This window comes from Cydia amplana, chromosome 3 (assembly GCF_948474715.1).
Source record: "Cydia amplana chromosome 3, ilCydAmpl1.1, whole genome shotgun sequence".
Classification (NCBI taxonomy): domain Eukaryota; kingdom Metazoa; phylum Arthropoda; class Insecta; order Lepidoptera; family Tortricidae; genus Cydia; species Cydia amplana.
In genome coordinates, this window is record NC_086071.1 from 5,744,248 (window position 1) to 5,766,345 (window position 22,098).

The 22,098-nt window shown below is 36.0% G+C and overlaps 2 protein-coding genes and 1 long non-coding RNA gene across 4 annotated transcripts in view; 2 read left to right on the forward strand and 1 right to left on the reverse strand.

Moving 5' to 3' along the window:
- LOC134662437 (uncharacterized) overlaps positions 1-22,098 on the forward strand; it is a 333,293-nt gene that overhangs the window by 143,371 nt on the left and 167,824 nt on the right. The window lies entirely within an intron of this gene.
- The window catches only part of LOC134662453 (uncharacterized), a 167,563-nt gene that overhangs the window by 109,285 nt on the left and 36,180 nt on the right, over positions 1-22,098 (forward strand). The window lies entirely within an intron of this gene.
- On the reverse strand, positions 213-20,417 carry LOC134662903 (monocarboxylate transporter 9-like). Its single transcript, XM_063519207.1, has 9 exons — positions 20,028-20,417; positions 11,877-12,000; positions 8,520-8,663; positions 7,184-7,456; positions 6,479-6,623; positions 5,605-5,752; positions 4,670-4,814; positions 3,202-3,393; positions 213-402 (listed from the first exon to the last, which is right to left on the reverse strand). The coding sequence occupies exons 1-9, from the start codon at positions 20,142-20,144 to the stop codon at positions 281-283; spliced, it is 1,410 nt and encodes a 469-aa protein (XP_063375277.1). The 5' UTR covers positions 20,145-20,417; the 3' UTR covers positions 213-280.

Genomic DNA, 22,098 nt, shown 5'->3' on the forward strand with positions numbered 1-22,098 from the left:
TTTTTAAAAATCTGTAACTTAAACTTATGAAAGCAGAAGAATATAAATGATCGTATTAGATTCATAATTGTTACATATTTGCCGTGACTTATTTTTGAAACATGTTTTTCAATTAAAAGACACATCAAGATTGTTTACCTTTTTTCTAATGCTAAAAAAAAACGAAGTATAAGTAACTACTGCTTAAGTTACGAACTTATCTTAATTTTTTAGTCTTCTATAAATATTATAGCTATAAATTATCTCTCTCAGTCGAATTTTAAGGCACTCTTAACATTTATCATCGTTTATCCTTGCGATAAATGAGATATTCAATGGACCACAGCACAACGCAGATCAAGCAACAGAAACTCATTGCGAAGAAACAGTAGCTGTAGCTGCCCGTTGCTTCATAGATTACACCTGAAAAAGAAACACCTTTTATTTTTAAGGAAATGCCAATGCAAGTACCTATACTTTAGAGAATACTCTAGTGCTGCAGAGGGATATAACTCATATAACATAGGTACAGTAATATACTTAAAATCGCAATATAAAAGCAGAAAATGCCTAATTGTAATTATTACAATTTAGTATCTTACCCATTATTTTAATCGAAGCTATACCTATATCTATGTTCGCCATAAAATGGTATGTAAATTTCCACTGAAGGTATATTGTACAGAATAGGGAACTTTACCTATCGACAAAATTTTATCAAAATCAGACGAAAAAATTAATTAGACAACATATAAAAAATTGGCCCTTTTAGAGTGTGTAACAAAGAAAACAATAAAACAAGGACTAACCATAATATTGTTACGTTGTCATTATATATTCATTTGCTGTTATTTAGAGGACGAAATGATATGAGATTTTACATGTATAATGCCGTTCATAATATCATTTCGTTCTCTAACTGTCGAGTTCAGAAATATGAACCTCATTGCAATAAATGAATGTGAAGAAATGTAAACCTAAGTACATATTTATGAACTAGACTGTAGGTAACGTCACTGTTATATTTCATTCACAGCACAGACAAGACATCCTCTAGACAGCATAGTCACGCTACCCCCTCTGCCACAAATATACGGTAGTTTTACTCCATTTTCGAGTCAAGTGTCAGAATCACGGCACGGGATTCGCTGACCTCGTCCCCCACGCCCCAGTATTTTTGGCAGCATCGGTTTCATGAAATAATTGCTCTAAACTCCGTCTAGAGGATTCCTAGTCTATGATTCACAGACCTGATCAGCCGACACGGAAACAAAATAAAAATGTTTAATTAATTACTACAGTAAAACAAACCTGTCGTCACGACCTTCTTCTGCGTAACCTAATTTTGACCTTACATCTTGTTCTAATGATACACATATTAATTTGCATTCATTGGGTGTTTAGATACAACATTCTTTTAGAACGTGTTGTAAATATAGTTACTTACAAAGTTACTAGAAAAATGCTCGCAATCGTTTGTATTAAGTAGTAGGGGATGTAAATGCAGTAGATAAACATAGGTAGGGACCTACACTTTTATCTCAGATGCCGCTTGGCATGATCGTTCCTTGGATCATACTAACCTGATCTAATGTAAGTATATACTAGCCACGAGATTAACTCTTGGCTACCCCCAAAAAGTGACGGGAAAGGCTTCGGCAGTCCCGTTTTCGCTCTGTTTCTACCTTCCTGTATTATCACTCAGATCAAGTTTGAAATCATTTTCGGATAAATTACCTAGGAAATACTCGTTTTACCTTTTTTAATCCAGTAACTTTGTCGAATTTTGTAACCTGGCTCTTTTGCCTCAATCCGGTAGTTCTGATTTTTTGCAGACTTGTTTATGATGTTGGCCCAATGAATAATCCAAGTTTGTGACCTCGAGCGCCGAACGCAACTTTGTCAAAAATCGAAAAATCGCGAAAATTTCGGCTTTCTTCTAAAATACTAGTTTTTAAATTACTGTATTATTCATACAACAAACGTTTTTTCCATGGACCTAGAATATTACGGACGGACTGTCACCTAAGACAAACTGTGACACTGCAATGGCGGACGGTTTGAATGTGTGCGTGTAGACGAGTGTTACCATGTAACACAAATTCTCCCCTAATGGTGAAACAATTATTTTTAATATCGTCCTTGTTTTCAAATAAAAAAATTAGGACAGTTTTACGTTAGACAATAAAAAAGGTGTGTACGTATCTGATTTTATAGGTCTTGAAAATGCGCAATATTGCACAATTACTTTGTGCAAACATTATGTTCAATACCTAATGAATAATGACAGTTAGCATCGTAATGAAATCAGTTCGTCATGTTTTTTTAATTTATACATTTAACTTGAAACATATATGGTTTTCAACAAAAGAAATATAATACATAACAAACAAACGTTAACTATCAAACATGCATGTAAGCGTCTAATCTCCTTAGTATCGGGAAATTACCATACCAACCTAGTTTGAAATGCACAATCAATAATTTAACCATTTACCTAAATGATCTCTTAATACATAATGATTTAATAAGAAGGGTATCAATTACCCTACTTTCGGGAAATTACCCTATTCATGTTCCTGGTCACACTCCTGTTTTGCAGTTTGATAATTTATAAACAACAAATTATCGTGATTTTACGTACTAATTGATAAACTTAAGTATGAAAAGTTATTCCGTGACTTTTTTTCTTTCGATCGGTACAATTCTAGCAGGATTTAACTACGCATGCTGCGATATTTTATATTTTTCTTCGACATGTTTACTTCAATGACGTTTCGATTCGTCTGACGGCAAACTGGTGGATGTGGGCTGTCAATGTGTGTGTGTCACGCGTAAATACTATGAAACTGGTGGATGTTGGAATCACAGTTGTGTTGTAAGCGAAACTCTGTCCGTAATATTATAGGTTCATGGTTTTTTCACATTATTTTGGCCTTCAGAATCACAGTGTGGCGATTCGCACTAATCAAATAATGGACTATTTAGCCCATGTTATCTTTATTCTGAAAAGTAGGAAATTAAACTACATAGTTAGGTCATTTTTGGTGGGCAGCCAAGAGTTAATCTCGTGGCTAGGGCGTTAGATCAGCTTAATATGAATGACTCAAAGTACAATCAACCCAAGAGGCGTCGCCTGAGAGAAAATTGCATACTGCTCCATACATTTCTTGCACTTACTTCCCCTTGTATTTTTCATATCTTTTGGGGAGGTTTATTTACCGATTAAAGGATCCGCCATAAGCATCAGCACGCCGGAAAAGATGATGTGCAGGCCAAGTGCGGCGGGGAAGCGGTCCGGGGGCGCGGCGGTGGCCAGCACCAGCGGGAACAGAACCTGCACAGAGCAGCGCACCACGCCCGACGCCACCGTCACGCTGAACACCCACCACAGGACGTCACCGCTCACCAACGCTAGAACCAATATAAACTTCAAATATAACCGATTATTACACAATATCTGGGAGACCGAGCTTTGCTCGGAAAACATATAAAATCTCAAAAATGCGCGTTTTTCCAGAGATGAAACCTAGCTAGATCGATTTTTCGCCCTCGAAAACCCCCATATAACAAATTTCATCGAGATCGTTAGAGCCGTTCCCGAGATCCCCGAAATATATATACATATAAATAAATAAATAAATAAATATGCAACAATTGCTCGTTTAAAGGTATTAGATAGATTAGATTACACATATACATATAATTATGTCTATAAGTATATTTATTCGGTATATTTGGGAGGAAATAGATAATTTGAATGGATATACAAATCATACAGGGTTGAGCGCGAAATTTCCGAAAAACGTTAAGTGTAGATTCCGGGACCCAACTGGAATGTTAAACTTAGGTATTTACAAGTACTTATACATGGTAAAGTTTTGTTATTGCCACAAAATAAAATGGGTAGGTACAGATGTACGATGGTAAAGTATTATGCACTAAATCTGTTAATTGGATTCAATTTTCCTTCTAAAGACAGAGTAATTTATTAGGTGTAATATCAGTATATTTTTCCTCAGTTAACTTACTTGATTAAACAATAGACGAGGTTTTTATCGAAGTAATTGGATAACGACCAGTTTAAATTCTTGCGTTTTCATTGTAAGAATGGTCTATTATAATTGTGAAAATTTTCTTTGACAAACAATTTACGTAGTTAGCTAGTTAAGTAAGGCAATACAAGTTCAGGTTCAACACGGCAAATTAAATCTTTCATTCAATAATAGACTTTAGCATCGGTTTTAGGGCTGATGAATTGAGATTGTGCTAGTTTCGGCATCCTAGACCTAAATATTCTATTAATTGAAACCTATTAATCATCCAATGACTTTGGAGTGTTGTACCATTCAATGCGCAGACGTATATTTAGATACAGAGATTTTTAACCTTTTCCACGCCAAAGACTTATATATTGGCACCGCAGGTCCAACGCCAAAGACGGATTAATCGGTCACAGACCACAGAGTAACATCGACCTACGTGCATAGACATAAAGTTCAACTTCAGTTTTGACACTTCAATGACGTGGCGTCTGAGTGACAGCTTTTATGTTTGACACGGCGTCTAAAAGGTTAATAGCGTTGGTTTAAATTCATTTCGTTTTTAAGTAACCAAATCGAACTGTAATTTTTGTATCTGGGATTATAAAAAACAAGGATTATGAAAAAGCATTGGGGACTCAACTTACCTATTCGCAGTAATATTGTTATACAAGTGCCACCAAAAAACAACTTTCTGCTGTCTACAGCAACGAAGAACGTTATTACGGCAAGAAGGACCCTTGCTAGTAAATCAGCTATGGCGCCCGCCATCACGCATGTTGCTACTTCCATCTGGAATAAATATAATATAAGTATTATAAATTAGTACCGTACTAGTGTTTATATATATTCCCACTAATTTTATGTATATGCGAAAGTATGTCTGTCTGTTTCATAGAAGGTAGCATCCTATAGAAGTGGTCTACGCGTGCCTCCGTGAGGGACAAAACATACGCAATGCGACGCTATGATTGGTCGAATTTATTTGTTGCCCACCATAATCCATACTAATTTATGGTGGGGAATAAAAAAAATGTGAGACTGTGACAAGGACAAACAATAATAGCGCTTTCGCTGCTACTCCTACTGAAAGATATATAAGACTATCCCGTTCTGTCAGTTATCCCCACCACTCATGCCCAATCCAGTTTAATACTAGATTCATGATCTGTTTCCTCTTCACGCTTAAGCCGTTGAACGGCTTTAGATGATATTTGATAGGTTTGAGCTTAGTTTGAGTCCATAGTTAGAATATCTTAAAATTATTACAGAAAAAATATTCTGATATCATTTGAAGATAAAGAAGCAGAGTACCGGATCAATAATGATATAATTTTATTCGCTAAAATCACAGACAAGACATCCTCTAGACTGAGCATAGTAACGCTACCCCCTCTGCCACTATATACGGTAGTTTTACTCCATCTTCGAGTCCGTGTCTTTGAACGGCCCAATCACGGCACGGGATTCGCTCACCTTGCCCCCCGCACCCCCGTATTTTTGGCAGCATCGGTTTCATGAAATAATTGCTCTAAACTCCGTCTAGAGGATTCCTAGTCTATGGCTAAAATAAAAAACGTACCTTGCTGAATCCATAAGAAAAGAGTAGCATAGGTTCCATGGCCAGGTAAGTGATATCCGAGACGAATGCGAATCCGAGGCCCAATAACGTACTCACGAAACGAGGATCTTTTAATAAATCTATTTCGACGTTTTCGCAGATCATTTTACTGTAAGCAATCAAGAAGATTTTACTGTAGGTACTTATATAAACAATCAAGAAGAGCTATATATACTAATTACAGGATTAGATATACCTCAAGTCATTGTATGTACAAAGTTTCATTACAATAATCCAACACGTAGTTGTAAAATGAGAAGGAAACTCCGTTTGTATGGGAAGGTGAAATTCGGTCGAGCTTGCTGGTCTAAGAGTCCCCCGAGTTATGTAAAATGTATTATAATGCTGTTATGTAACAGCTAAGGGATTTCAAGTCTCAATATGTATAGAAGTTAACGGGCCAATTCGAGTTTTAATTATGCGATCTGATTCCGATACGATACCTACTGATCTGTCAGTGTCAAATCAAAGTGACGTTATTGGTTGAAGAAATGTTAATGTTGACACTGAAAGATCAGAGGAACGTGGTTCGCGGTAGGCCCTCAGAATCGTCAAGCGGCCACACACTATCGGTTCGTGTTAGCCGTCAGGCCGAAATCTGAACGAGAGTTAAGGGGCCCACTGATTACCAGTCCGCCGGACGATATCTAGTCTGTCAGTTGTTCAGGACTGTCAACTTTTTGTTCTAACTGACCGATATCGTCCGGCGGACTGTTAATCAGTGGGCCCCTTTAGTTTGTGGTTTTGCGATTAACTGACAGGCTGATATCGTCCGGCGGACTAGCAATCAGGTTGCCTCTTAATAAAATTCAATAGAATAATAATTAATACTCACATTATACTTTTCTGTATCGACTCATGATGCTTTGGTAGCTTCTCCTTTTCTTCACTGTCATCTGCTGGCAACATTTTTACGATCGCCTCGTCATTTTTATACTTTATTTTGGAAACATTAATGACTTCGCACATTGACTTAAGCTCTGAAAGTGTTAAATGACATCACAAATGATGGTTAAATGATAGTTATTAACGTAACAGTAACACAATAGGTTTGATATGTTAGTCTAAAGTTACAAGTTAGGTAGGACTTGGACAAAATGAATAATTTAGACTGTAAAAATGAAGGCAGTGTTACGAAATAACAGACACACATACAATTAAGATGTGTTAGTAATATCATGATAGTTATCGCTATATTCATAGGTATAGTAATTAAACAAACCGCAGACATGAATATTTTAAAGAATAACTATATGTTGTCTAATTGATTTTCAATTTGTTAAATCAACAAAATATTTAGCAATTCTTATACTCCTACAATTACATATGTGTATAACTTATCTATTACAAGTTTTAGCATTATTAGATAGTAAGGTAAAGACGATTTATATGAGCAAGAGCTTGAATATAAGTAGGTACATATAAGTATGTACTGATAAATTCGCACCTACATTTGTAAATGATTATAGTACCTAACATAAATTATTCTACATAATACCAAATTTATCGAGCTATAAGGCACCTTCAATACGGAACATACCTGTTATGCTAACCTCTGGGTTTTTAATCATGTGCCACTGAACTGGGTGCATAACCAGCATGGCGAAGACTAGATGCAAATCCAGGGCCGTGATGAGCGCCAGGGTCCACCGGAGCCCGTACTCCGCCAGCAGGTACGTGACCAGCATGGGGAACGTGATGGAAGCTATGCTGCTCATGGTCTGGTTGGCGCTCATCATGGCAGTCCGTCTTTTAGTGAAATAACAGTTGAATGCTGTGAAGCTTACGGGTATCATCATGCCGAATCCGGCTCCTGAAAATGTTAACAAACTTTATACATAAATAAACAGACGTTATCTAACTTTCTTGAATTCAAAATGTTTTCATTACAATCCTTACCATTAATTTGCAATAACATTACTGTGGTCATCGTATACGAATAAGTCGTATCTACGTTAAATGTAGGGATGTACCGACTAGTCGGGAAAGCCGACTATCCGGCCACATTTGTAGTCGGCGATTATTCGGCAAAAAAGGCCGATTAGTCGGCGTATTGTTAATTACAGAAAGTATGAGATAAATAAAATAAAATCCCAATATTAATCAAATGTTACATGCCCATTTTACTCAAATACGTATTTAGGATACAAAATGAGCTACTGTTCATATTAAACTCATGTATAGGTAATTATGTGGGTGTATCGTCGTAGTAGCACGGAAAATCTTTCAGTTGATATTGAAAGCGCGACGAGGCAAGGAGAAAAGAAAAAGTTTTTTTTAACGCATTCGAACTTGTATAAAGCTACTACAGTTGCTATACGAATATAATCTTTATCAGGAAGTAACGATTATGAACTTGGCCGACTAGCCGACTAGACGACCGACTAATCGGCCATCCGAGCGTCGATTAGTCGGCTAGTCGGCTAAAACCATAGTCGGTACATCACTAGTTAAATGTGTGCATTATACAGCAAAGTAAAAAGCCAAAGATACGTAGGCATATTCAGATAGTGATTTCTTGTTATTAATTTGTTATGGAATGATATTCTTTATTCTTTAAATAAATACAGGTATAAGTTTACAGCTCTAGATATGCCAAAACACTTATACTGTTAATACATAGTCATAACGATCTCTAGGATCTTTATTTATCTTTACATATGTAGAGATTAAAAAAAGGCCTGAAACTATACTAATTTACATAGGTACTCGTAGAGTTAAAAAAAACTACTTTGTAAATCCTGACACTATACTAATTTACATAGGTTGAGTTTAAAAACATCCTGATACTATGTTGTAAGGACGGCCACTTGTCTGCGAATATCATATCTGTAACATATTAGTGACATATTAATTATAAGATGTATAATTATTACCTCTAATGACCCCGAACGTGAAAACAAGCTGATAGGTGCGCTGTACGAAAATAGTCAAGACATCTCCCAAAACGAAGAGCCCAGCTCCAATTAAGCCCACTTGTCTGAACGAATACCTCTTTAGAGCTATGCCACTCAGGAATCCTGAAAATAACCATTAGGTACTTTACTCCTTCATTTACTTAATAAATAAAATAAAATAAATAAATAAATATTGGGGGACATCTTACACAGATCAACCTAGCCCCAAACTAAGCAAAGCTTGTACTATGGGTACTAGGCGACGATATACATACTTATATAGATAAATACATACTTATATACATAGAAAACATCCATGCACAGACAATCCAACCTCTAGACATAGCATAGTCGCGCTACCCCCTCTGCCACACATACGGTAACGTTACTCCATCTTCGAGTCAATCCCGTGCCGTGATTGGTCCGTGTTTTTGAGCGGACCAATCACGGCACGGGATTCGCTCACCTCGTCCCCCCGCACCCCCGTATTTTTGGCAGCATCGGTTTCATGAAAGAATTGGCCTAAGCTCAGTCTAGAGGTTGGATTGTCAGTGCATCCATGACTCCGGAACAAATATTAATACTTAATTGTACCTATATATCCTACTTATATGAACATTATAATACTCAAAAAAATGTCATCGATGCGATTGTTTAATGAAAGAATTAGGTTAGTTTAGTACATATTTTGTCGCGTTACAATTTAAAGTACGCGTAGGTACCTAAGATACATTCACAGTAACCTGAAAATAGCCTTGCACCATAATGCGTCTTGTTATCAGAAAAGATTAGGCATGTGTTCCTCCACTGTCTGTCTGGCTGTCTGTCAACGAGCTATATTTAAAGAACCATAAATGTTAAATTTTTCATATAAGTTACTATTATTATATAAATAAATAATTAAAAGGGAAACCAAATAAACAAGTAAAGTGACTTTTTCATGTTTGTTAATAACCTTATAACGGTTAATCATACAAACCTCAGGCTTGGTAATAGTTCATTAAAAAGTACTTACTGATAACCACAACCAGTAAAAAATTTTTTTTTTTTATTTGTTTGGAAAAATTACAGCTAGAGTAACAAGTTAGGTTATAACATAGAAACAGTGAGCCTAAATAAATAATTTACGTTTAGAGTATCTAAATAGAAAGGAAAAGGAACAACGACTAAAAACTAAATACTAAAAAAAAGAAAATACTAAAAAAGGAAAACTGCCCGCGGATAGCAAAAATTTACTGAATTGATTACCTCTTCCTTTCCCATTGTCACTCATTGTAATAAATTGATACGAATCAATAAATCATACACACGGTCAATGAATGAAAATGTCTCACGCGCATCGACATGAGAATAGAGATCTATTAAATCTTGCAGCATCGGTCCTTTTGCCCCATCAGCGCCGATCAACCGATTTGTACTGAATAGGTCGTTCACAGTAATTGAGGTCAGTAACTTGATCCTAGACATTCGAGCTAGTCAAGATTAGGCCAAGAAAGTGCAGCCGAAAGAAATTTCGTTAATTAATTGCGGGTCAAAAGGCGGCCGAATGAAATTGTTCAATTCCAATCAATTTATTCAAACATGCAAGCGTCATATCAATAAACGTTGCTTCAATACTTGCTCCAAATTAAGGAAATTTTCAATATTTTCGCAAATTCCCCCTTCAATAGGAAGAGGAGGGATTACGAAAATGAATAGCAATTCAAAATACAAATATAGGTATTAATTTTCGTTTACCTGAGTAAGACCGTTTTACGGTTCTTTTCACCATCGGACGAAAAACAAGTAGGTAATGTTCTACAAGTGAAGTATGAACGTTGGAATCCGGTTTAGCATAGTTGCTGTGCCGTCAAATTATTCAATACGTATCGAAATCATTTAAAATATAGGCAGAGACACGTGTTTATAAAATTCGACAAACGCTATGTTTATGAATTTAAAAAATGCAACACGAAGATAATATTGATAATTTAATTTGATAAGCGATTAAAGGATGACTCACGCTAGATCGGGCCGGGACCGAGCCGGAGCTTCCAGCGCTTCGTTTTCCTTATTATGATTAATCGCTTATCAAATCAGTTAGGTTAAAAAGTTATTTGTGCATAAATAGAGTAAACTCAGTGCTGAATTTGTACTTATCCCTAGCAAACAAAATATTATGTAATCAAATCACGAGTGTAGCTAGTGTTTCAGATTTAAATCTTACGCGTAACGAGAGCCTCGAAAGACATAAGTTGCAATTATTTTTGATCTCGTGTAGCGGGACTAGCGGGTGGGCTAATATTTCTCAGAAATAAATTACTGTATACGTCTGAATCAAATGAACTGTTTTTGATATTATATCATTTAGGCACATTCACAAATTAAGCAATATATAAATCAAAATATTAATTAGATTCCCAACAATGAATGCAAACAAGTATTGAGTAGTGAGCAAAACGTTCATTCAAGCACTCCTTTAAGCTTTTGCCGCCACTTTGACGCTTTTGGAAACTTAGGAAAATATCTGTCATTATAACTAACTTGCTTGTGTTCAAAGTACATATAACAAAACCCCCTTAAAAGCGGTTTAGACTCTCGCGCGAGCCACAAGACGAGCCGCGAGCCGAGTCACGAGACGAGAGTGTAAGCGCTGGGCTCGTGGGTCGTCTCGCGGCTCGGCTCGCGCTCGCCTGGCTCGCGTGGAGGAGCGGTTTTTTATTTAGGCACGAGCCAAATGGGCTCGCGCGGGACGCGCGCTTGCGTTCACACTCGCGTTCGGCTTGTCATTCGGTTATAAACCTTATGCCGTGCTGTTAGTGTTTAAAATATATTAGCTCGACGAGCTTACGAGCCACGGAAGGAGCCACAAGCCGAGCCACGAGGCGAGAGTGTAATCAGTAGCTCGACGGGCTTACGCGCTCGAGGCGAGCCACGAGACGCGCCGCGAACCGAGAGTCTAAACCGGCTATTAAATTTTTACGAACAGCATGACCGGTTCGGCCAACCGTAAAGCGGATCGCATCAACCTATTTTGCAGTGTCCGCAACCTAAAAATGCATAAGTGCTTGTTCCTAGGCCTACATGAATAAAGTATATTTTGAGTTGAGTTGAATTGAGTTGCACTTTGCATAATGACTAGGCAAGTTCGCTGATCGGGTATAAATACATATATTTTTCAATTAACTTGCCTTTTTACTATAATATTAAGTGATTAATTTCAACAGTAATAGGCCTATTCTAAGAATAACAGGTTATGAATTAGATTAGATCCATATCTAATCAGATCTAATTTATATCCTGTTATTAAAATTAGAATACGCCTGTAACATTCAAGAGTTAAAAAATATATAATACCTGATATCGACAGAGCTCCATTATACACCCCAATGACTAGAGGAAGGCCACTTGCACTGCCTTGCTCGATAAAAAAATTGTGGAATAAAATACCAAACGCGTTCGATGATCCAAAACCTAACATCTGAAACGAAACGATTGTTATTGATTACGAAACTACTCGTAATTCCTATAGTTAAAAGCAGACACAGATTACATTATCAATTAATCAATGACTCAGTAAATATCATCTTTATTGCATACTTTAACTTAGTTACATTGCTATACCTGTACCTATATTTTGTTCGTATTATTATACAATATATTAAAGAGATACATGTACTCATATGGATACTGTGTTGGTTTTTATTGCATCCGTAATAACATAAAATAAATAAATAGGCAATGAATAAGTGAAATCGTCACAATTCAGAGAAAAAAATTGCAAATCCAATACAAGCCACTAAAAATATTTTTCGCAAGGAGTCTGCTGATTGACAAAACAATACTGATAGCAAATCGATTATTAGGTTACATATAATCGATTAATATGTCCAGACGCCCATTTCACCACGCTGACAATTTACACCTGACCATTTTCTGTAGGTACATTTTCGTGAGGATAAAAGAAAGGACAATATTATGCCACCAAAAACATTTTCATGTAAAATGTCGTGTGATGTTGCCAAGGCGAGGACCATATGGGTCGCACTGTCAAAAAGTTATCAGATTTCATGTAGAGCCAAGCTTCTAACTCGCTTCGACACGCCGTAATTCTACAAACTCGTGTTGGACGAATCTCATGTTGGACCAACAGCTATCAAATCTAGTTAAGAGCCAACAGGAGTGGTCATTTCTCCATACAAACGTACTCGACTGTTTCCTCCGTGGGTTTTGAAGCTAGAGCAATGATTTTTTCAACACAGATTAATATTGTCAATATCTATGTCGGACCGTTTTGCTTTTTTTGATATTTTTGTTTTTTAAGGCGCTAGAGCCCTTCAAAAATGGCCAAAATGGCCTAATTGACTATGCCGCAATGAGAGGCGTGCTATTCAAAACTGACATCAATTAGTCAAAAAAGCAAAACGGTCCGACACAGATAATGTCATAATCATTTAGATTTCCAAATTTGGTTACGATTGGTTAAGTTTTGGAGGAAACAGTCGAGTACGAAACCTCGATTTTTGATATTTTTACGTAGAATTTTTCGCCTTGTCCTTATCGCACTAGTTTTAGGAGCCGCTTCCGTTAGCGAGACGGGTATATTTACCTAAAATATTTAAATCTTAGCTCCTGTTGGCTCTTAAAATATGTGGCTTGGTGATTAAGTCCCGATACATGTGCCGCACACTGGGGAATCCCGCCTTTAGAGTGATATGCATCTATTTAATTAGATGTATGAAAATAAATGACAAATATTCAATTTGATTAGATTTGATACGCTACTGAAACTGCCAATTTAGTTTGCAGAATTACGTGATATTTAGCACTTTATATGATAGTCTTCACGACTCTTCTCTTTCCGAACAGAGGTTTATCTACTATTTTTAGGGTTCCGTACCTCAAAAGGAAAAAATGGAACCCTAATAGGATCACTCGTATGTTTGTCCGTCCGTCCGTCTGTCACAGCCTATTTTCTCCGAAACTACTGGACCAATTAAGTTGAAATTTGGCACACATATGTAATTTTGTAACCCAAAGATGGACATGTAACGTAAATAAATGAATTTTAAATATGGAGGCCATTTTTGGGGGGTAAATGACAAAATTAAAAAATTAAGTTTTTCAAACTATATCGTGTTACATATCAAATGAAAGAGCTCATTGTAAGAATCTCAAATATTTTTTTTTATAATTTTAGGATAAATAGTTTAGCAGTTATTCAAGAAAATAGGCAAAAAATGATCATTGCCCCCTTATCTTCGAAACTACTGAGTCTAAAATTTTGAAAAAAATACACAAAATAGTTCTTTACCTATAGATGACAGGAAAACCTATAAGAAATGTGCAGTCAAGCGTGAGTGGGACTTAATGTACGGAACCCTTGGAACGCGAGTCCGACTCGCACTTGGCCGGTTTTTTTTTATTAATTTCTACTTAAAGTGTAGTAGTCCAATTAATGATAGTTTTTTTTTTCTTAGTCTCATCATATGGTAGTTAAGTGTCTAATCATCATTATCTAGCTATTTTGTGTCATAACTTAACTACGGACAATGAGTTTTACCGTTGAGATGATAGCATCGCTGGTGCGCTCTCAGATGACTGTCGTAGCAAATTTATGCATCGAATGTGCGGCCACACTCGGGGCTTTCATTAGATTTTTTATTTTTATTCGTACGAGTATTACAAAAGTTAGAAGCTTCCATAATTTGCATGGTTGTCTTTTTGCTAATAACATTAAAAAAAAAACATACAACCCAATTGAGAATCTCCTCCTTTTGAAATCTTGAAGTCGGTTAAAAAGTCAAACGAAAGGGCATAGCTATGGTTACTATGCATCAAATTTGTAGTGTGAAAATATTTTCGATAATTTTAATATCCAGAGCCGAAAATGGGGACTAAATTTGTGTAGAGAAGCGGTCGTCGACTATATATACTCGTAAAATTGGCTACTTTCCTACTAGACAAATCAGCTTCTTTTTTAGACCCGTCAAAACGATTTACTATTATGGAATTAAGATGTAAGTCTCGCAACGCAATTCTTCAACTACAAAAAAGTTTTGAGATGTAATATGAAACCAATATTATTTTAGTCAGTGCCAAGGGGTTTTAAAACCGTATCAGTATTAGATATCTTTCATTTTTAGTACGTATAAGGACTTGGCCAGCTATTATAAAAGTCAGAAAAGTTCGATTATCTCGAAAACCGTAAAACTTTTACTAGACCTATAAGTGTATTTTCTGGACCAGCCCAAGTTGGGCACCTTAGAACTCGGTGGTTAGAAGGCTATCCATTTATTACTGGGCACTCTGTATAGCAATGTACTTAACTAAAACTTAATACTAAAGCAATTATTATGATATTTCAACATTTAAATTTAAACTAATTTGTCATCATTAAATTCCTCTCGTGACGTCAATGTGACGTTACATACCTACTTGCATATCTACCAAGGTTGATACGCAAAAATCGACCAAGTCAGAGTCAGAGTTTATTTTTTAAGCGACACGCTTGACCATTGATATATTTATCTTTTGATGCTTGTCAGAACTCCGTCATTACTTAACTGATTTAGATATTTTATCATTTAAGTTAGATTGGTCGGATTTTTGTCAAAATAAAAATTTAGTTCTAATGACGGGATCCATGAAGAACCGAGGCAACTTCTCAAATCTTATAGGAATACATAGGTATAATTATTTTTGTATTTTTATCAACAAATCAAGCTTAGATTCAGAAAAGTGAAATTTGATGAAGAAGAACTCCTTCTGGAGACCAGGAGGCCGATTTTTGAGTTTCGACCGCTTGATTTCGTGTATTTCGTTCAATAATATCTCCACTACTAGGCATTTAAATTGTACTAATAGAATTGAAAACGAGTGGCTAATACCACTAGATTCCCAATTTCTATCGCTCGTATTTCAAAAATTTGCATTTCGCCGTTTTCTACCGATTTTCGAGTGACGAAATCGAGCGGTCGAATTTCAAAAATCGGCCCCCTGAACGGAACACCTCAACGACACATATTTCACGTTTATCGACATGTCTTTCTTCTTATGTTTGTTCAACAAGATATGTTTTTTTCATTTCTCATGCTCTGAAAGTGGGTCATTCTTGTTCTAAAAAATCTAAAAGGTGTGCAGAAAATGATACGTTTCTGCATTAGAGCATTTTATGTTCCAAGTACGATTTTATCATTTTTTTACGATAAAAGCAACTGAAATTTGGGTATAATGGATTTGTTATACAATTTCCATTCTGATAATTAACTCCTAATTCCATAAATAACGATACTTTTGCCTAAATTGTTAATTGAAAGTGCCCTCAAGATTTACTATAAAATTTTATACTTAGTCATGTTTAAAAAAAAACACATGTATTTTACTTTCCTCGTATTCGAAATGAAATGTTTTTAAGCAACACTTTTATCGAGATCGAGTTCTGTACGGATATGATGGTCGTTCTTGTCTACGTGACAGCGTGATAAAACGGTGTCCGTCACTTTCTTTCCCACGGTGTTAAACAGTGACAGTTATTTTATCACGTGGATAAAGATGGATAAAGCTATCCATAATAGGCTGGCTGGGTGGGAAATGGGGCCTTATTCGACAAGCGACGTTTGACGTATCGTGTTGAACTCCCGTTGAATCTGAACAATCCTGTGTCAAAATTTGACATTAGCAATCCACACTTAGGTGACAACCAAACCAAACTATTATAAACCTTAAAGTAGTAATAAAACAAAGTTGATATTTGTTGAATTATTGGTTGTACCAAATGCAAATGTATCCGCACTTGATGAACATGCGATTCATTCAATTGTTGAATTGAAGTGGACGTGAAATCTGACAGTTGTACATGTCGAATAGGGGCCCTGCTCCAATCTTATAAGTACCTAAGCATATATATATATACTAGCTGTTGCCCGCGACTTCGTACGCGTGGATTTGTATATTGGTGGTTATATATTCTACATTAGCTTAGAACATTATGCAGCAAAAGATAGCAGTAGGGACGGTTAATCATTTGTTAAGTATTATACAACTTAATTATTAGATTTGTCTTTCACAACCTGGCTACGAAGTTTCAAGCCCCAAACTGAATAAAATTGTCCTCGATAATAAGTAATCCCTCTCAACCCCCAGAAGATTTTCAAGTCCACTATTTAATAAAACCTACTACGTAACTACCTATTTACGAAGCTTGAAGTTCCTAGCTTAAAATAAAATTTAAACAATCTTTCAACCCCTTTTTAACTTTAACCCTTAAAGGGACGAATTTTAAAAAAACGCTGAAATTACTTTTCTTAAGTTCTAATAATATGGCTTTATACAAAGATTCAAGTCCCGCACTCTCAAAAATATTTGATCTGCATACAAACTTTCAACCCCTTTTTCACCACCTTGGGGGATGAATTTTTAAAAATGCTGTAATTATTTTTCTTGAATTCTAATAATAAGACTTTATACAAAGATTCAAGTCCCGCACGCTTAAAAACATTTGATCTCCATACAAACTTTCAACCCCTTTTTCACCACCTTGAAGGATGAATTTTTAAAAACGCTGAAATTATTTTGCTTGAGTTCTAATAATACGGCTTTATACAAAGATTCAAGTCCCGCACGCTCAAAAATATTTGATCTCCATACAAACTTTCAACCCCTTTTTCACCACCTTGGGGGGTGAATTTTTAAAAACGCTGAAATTATTTTTCTTGAGTTCTAATAATACGACTTTATACAAAGATTCAAGTCCCTCACTCTCAAAAATATTTGATCTCTATACAAACTTTCATCCCCTTTTTCACCACCTTGGGGGATGAATTTTTAAAAACGCTGAAATTATTTTTCTTGAGTTCTAATAATATGGCTTTATACAAAGATTCAAGTCCCGCACTTTTAAAAATATTTGATCTCCATACAAACTTTCAACCCCTTTTTAACCACCTTAGGGGATGAATTTTTAAAAACGCTGAAATTATTTTTCTTGAGTTCTAATAATACGGCTTTATACAAAGATTCAAGTCCCGCACTTTTAAAAATATTTGATCTCCATACAAACTTTCAATCCCTTTTTAACCACCTTAGGGGATGAATTTTTAAAAACGCTGAAATTATTTTTCTTGAGTTCTAATAATACGGCTTTATACAAAGATTCAAGTCCCGCACGCTCAAAAATATTTGATCTCCATACAAACTTTCAACCCCTTTTTCACCACCGTGGGGGGTGAATTTTTAAAAACGCTGAAATTATTTTTCTTGAGTTCTAATAATACGGCTTTATACAAAGATTCAAGTGCCGCACTCTCAAAAATATTTGATCTCCATACAAACTTTTAACCCCTTTTTCACCACCTTGGGGGGTGAATTTTTAAAAACGCTGAAATTATTTTTCTTGAGTTCTAATAATATGGCTTTATACAAAGATTCAAGTCCCGCACTCTCAAAAATATTTGATCTCCATACAAACTTTCAACCCCTTTTTCACCACCTTGAGGGTCAATTTTTAAAAATGCTGAAATTATTTTTCTTGTTTTATAATTTAATACCTTTTCGCAAAGTTTCAAGGTCCTGGCTTAAAATAAAATGTGTACCCCAAGACAAACTTTTATCCCGTTTTTCACCCCCCCCAAGGGGTTGAAATTTTAATAACGTTTAAATAATGTTATTTTGCTATCTTATGTTATGCCTTTATAAGAAGTTTCAAAGAATTTGTAATGGATTCCATCTTTCAACCCCTTTTTAACCCTGTTAGGGGATGACTTTTTATAAACGCTGAAATTACTTTTCTTATTTTCTAATAATATGCCTTTGTACAAAGATTCAAGTCCCGCGCTCAAAAAAATGTTTGATCTCCATACAAACTTTCAACCCCTTTTTCACCACCTTAGGGGATGAATTTTCAAAAACGCTGAAATTAGTTTTCGTGTATTTTAATAATATATCTTTTTACGAAGTTTCAATTTCCTAGCTCAAAATAAAACTTGAACCCCATACAAACTTTCATCCCCTTTTTAACCCCCTTAGGGGTTGAATTTCTCAAAATCGCTTCTTAGCTCTTATACATTTTATAAATGCAACCTAGTGTCCAAATTTCAACTTTCTAGCATTTGTAGTTTCGGCTCTGCGTTGATGAGTCAGTCAGTCAGTCAGTCAGTCAGTCAGTCAATCAGTCAGGACACGTGCATTTATATATATAGATATACAGTTTTTTTTTTCATCGAAAAACATTTGAACGGTGTTAATTGGTGAAATGGAACCGCTCATGAAGACCAGAATTCGAGAAGTATTTTAAGTCTTGTGGCTAATTATAAATGCTTTTACATAGGTAATATTAATGGCATTTCAAACTGTGTTTTGAAGTCAGTTTTTTCTATTATTATGTAAACTGTATAATGTCTAAGATTAAATCGTTCCCCAAATTTGACAGCTGAAGAAGTTGACGCCTGACGGTAAACTTTAGATAATCAGAGGGCCTACTGCGAACACGTTCGACGTGTTGCCTCCCTGTCACACTTACGTATGAATTCACAAGTGCGACAGAGAGGCAACACGTCGAACGTAGTTCGCGGTAGGACCTCAGAGCAGGGATGTTGCGGATGCAGATTTTTTGACATCCGCGGATGCGGATGCGGATGCGGATATTTAAAGGCTCACATCCGCGGATGCGGATGCGGATGCGGATGTCAAGATTAGGTACTTACGTATAATATTACATTTTTAGTAATTTTTCTTAAAAAAAAAGCGGCCAAGTGCGAGTCGGACTCGCCCATGAAGGGTTCCGTATTTAGGCGATTTATGACGTATAAAAAAAAACTACTTACTAGATCTCGTTCAAACCAATTTTCGGTGGAAGTTTACATGGTAATTGTACATCATATATTTTTTCTAGTTTTATCATTCTCTTATTTTAGAAGTTACAGGGGGGGGGGGACACACATTTTACCACTTTGGAAGTGTCTCTCGCGCAAACTATTCAGTTTAGAAAAAAATGATATTAGAAACCTCAATATCATTTTTGAAGACCTATCCATAGATACCCCACACGTACGGGTTTGATGAAAAAAAAATTTTTGAGTTTCAGTTCGAAGTATGGGGAACCCCATAAATTTATTGTTTTTTTTTTCTATTTTTGTGTGAAAATCTTAATGCGGTTCACAGAATACATCTACTTACCAAGTTTCAACAGTATAGTTGTTATAGTTTCGGAGAAAAGTGGCTGTGACATACGGACGGACAGACAGACGGACAGACGGACAGACAGACAGACATGACGAATCTATAAGGGTTCCGTTTTTTGCCATTTGGCTACGGAACCCTAAAAAAGATATTTGACAGAAAAAACAGAATACAAGAAGCTGTAAAGTTCCTGTACCTGAGTATATTTCCTGACTGAAATCATTAATGCTTTCTTAATTTACAGTAAAATGAAGTGGGTCATTTTATGTTTATGTTTATACTAATTTCCGCGAGTACCTACCTAAATAAATTCGGTTTGCAAATACTTACAAAAGTAAATCCTACTCCGAGACACACGACGTAGCCCCAACCACCATCCGGGGGAACCATATCCCTCTTGCAGTATTTCTTCCCATTCCCCTCGATATGCGCGAAAGCCTCATCCATCTTTATGTAACACGTGAACGCGTTCGATAAGTTTGTGCCGATCTAAGTTAATTGTGCGAGTTTCGAATACTTCGCGTTTTAGCTGTACTTAAACATTATCAGCGGACTATTCGATTTTTCCGAGGCAGCATTTTACGATGAGCCAAGCACACGCACGTCCTCGCTTCGCTGTCACTGCCACCACATTAACTAATTTCGAAGGCACTGGTGTCGTGAATGGGACTAATTACATAGAGATTTAGATTTCGTTCAAATTGTCTGAAAGCATTGTCTCAGATATAATACGGTCTTAACGTTAATACTTTAATTATACGTAGTAATGGATTAAGGCTCGTTTAATTAATCTTATGCAGACTCTTCGGGGGCATTAAGTGTTTTGTAAATATTATGGTTTGTTTGTTTACAAGCTAGGTATAATTGCAAACACAGTTCACGGAGACGTAACATTTTACCATTAAAAGGTAATACTTAACGGGTCCCTATTGTTTCAAATTATAATGTAATGTTTGCCCGCATTTTCGTTAGTCATAAATTCATTTTTTATTTGGTTCAGAAACGCGTCACTTTCCAGGATTGCCATAAAACAAACCTAACCTACCTATAGGATAACCTTACGAAAATCCTGAAAAACAGTTTTATGACTAATGATAATATGACAAACAATTCACTATGACTTAAAACTTTATGGGAAACAAAAGGACCCCTACCTACCTTATATCTAGGTAGGTACTTACACTAAAAGAAAGTTCGTTATCAGGTTATATTGGTAGGTAATATGTAGTAGGTAAGTGCTTCGTCATTAATATACAATTAATGAGTTAATCCGCTTGTGTTTATTTTATAATTAATTGTGCTTTATGTTACGGTTTTTATCGGAATGTGGAGCAATAAAGAAGGTAACCTTAACAATATGTAGACAGAAGTTCATTGGCAGGTTGTTTACGCCTGTATCGATGACACTGAGGCAGTTTTGAGTAGTTTTACTTATTGTGAGTATAATCAATGAGGAAATACTTCGACAGGATACTTAATTCCGTAAACAAATATTATGTAACATTTAGTATAGTATACCATTAAATCGCGTGATCTTTTATCTCGGTTTGTTAGTAAAATTCTGCCTTCAGCTCCTCTTCTATGACGCCGTTTTTCTGCTTTATCCTGTCCGGGGCCAGATAAATTGCATTCAGTGTTACCTAATTGCATTCCGCCTACGTGTTTAACTACCTTATCCCAAGAATCTGTACAGGCACTAACTTTTACCAAAAATACACTAGGTAGCTTAGTTCCCAACCACATTCTGCGTTCGATAGCCGAGCGGTTTGACTGGGGGGCGATTTTTGAATTTCGACCGCTCGATTTCGTGTACGTATTTCGTTCAATAATATCTCCACTACTAGGCATTTACATTCTACTAATAGGATTGTAATGATTGGTCAATACCCGTAGATTCGCGATTTCTTTCGCTCGTATTTCAAAAATTAGGTATCATTTTGCCATTTTTCACCGATTTTCTAGTGATGAAATCGAGCGACCGTAATTCAAAAATCGCCCTGCTGCCCGGCTTTGTGATAATTTGCATGTCTCTAGAAATACCTATTATCTAACTAAAGTCTATTTTTTTATTCGGTAGACTGAAATGACAGTTAATAGTATGAAATGACATTTCATGTTCATACAATTAACTGTCATTTCAGTCTACGGAATAAAAAAATAGACTTTACTAACTATTTAGGTAGGTACCTACTTCTAGAAACATTATTAATTATTTATTTCTATGAAGTGTACATTCTAACTTAGCTATAAGTACATACTAACCATAAAATATGAGTCTGATAGTTACTCGAATATTATATTTATTTATTTATTATTAAGGGGCCCACTGATTAACAGTCCGGACGGTATCGGCCTGTCAGTTGTTCGGAGCTGTCAACTTTTTGTTCTAACTGACAGGCCG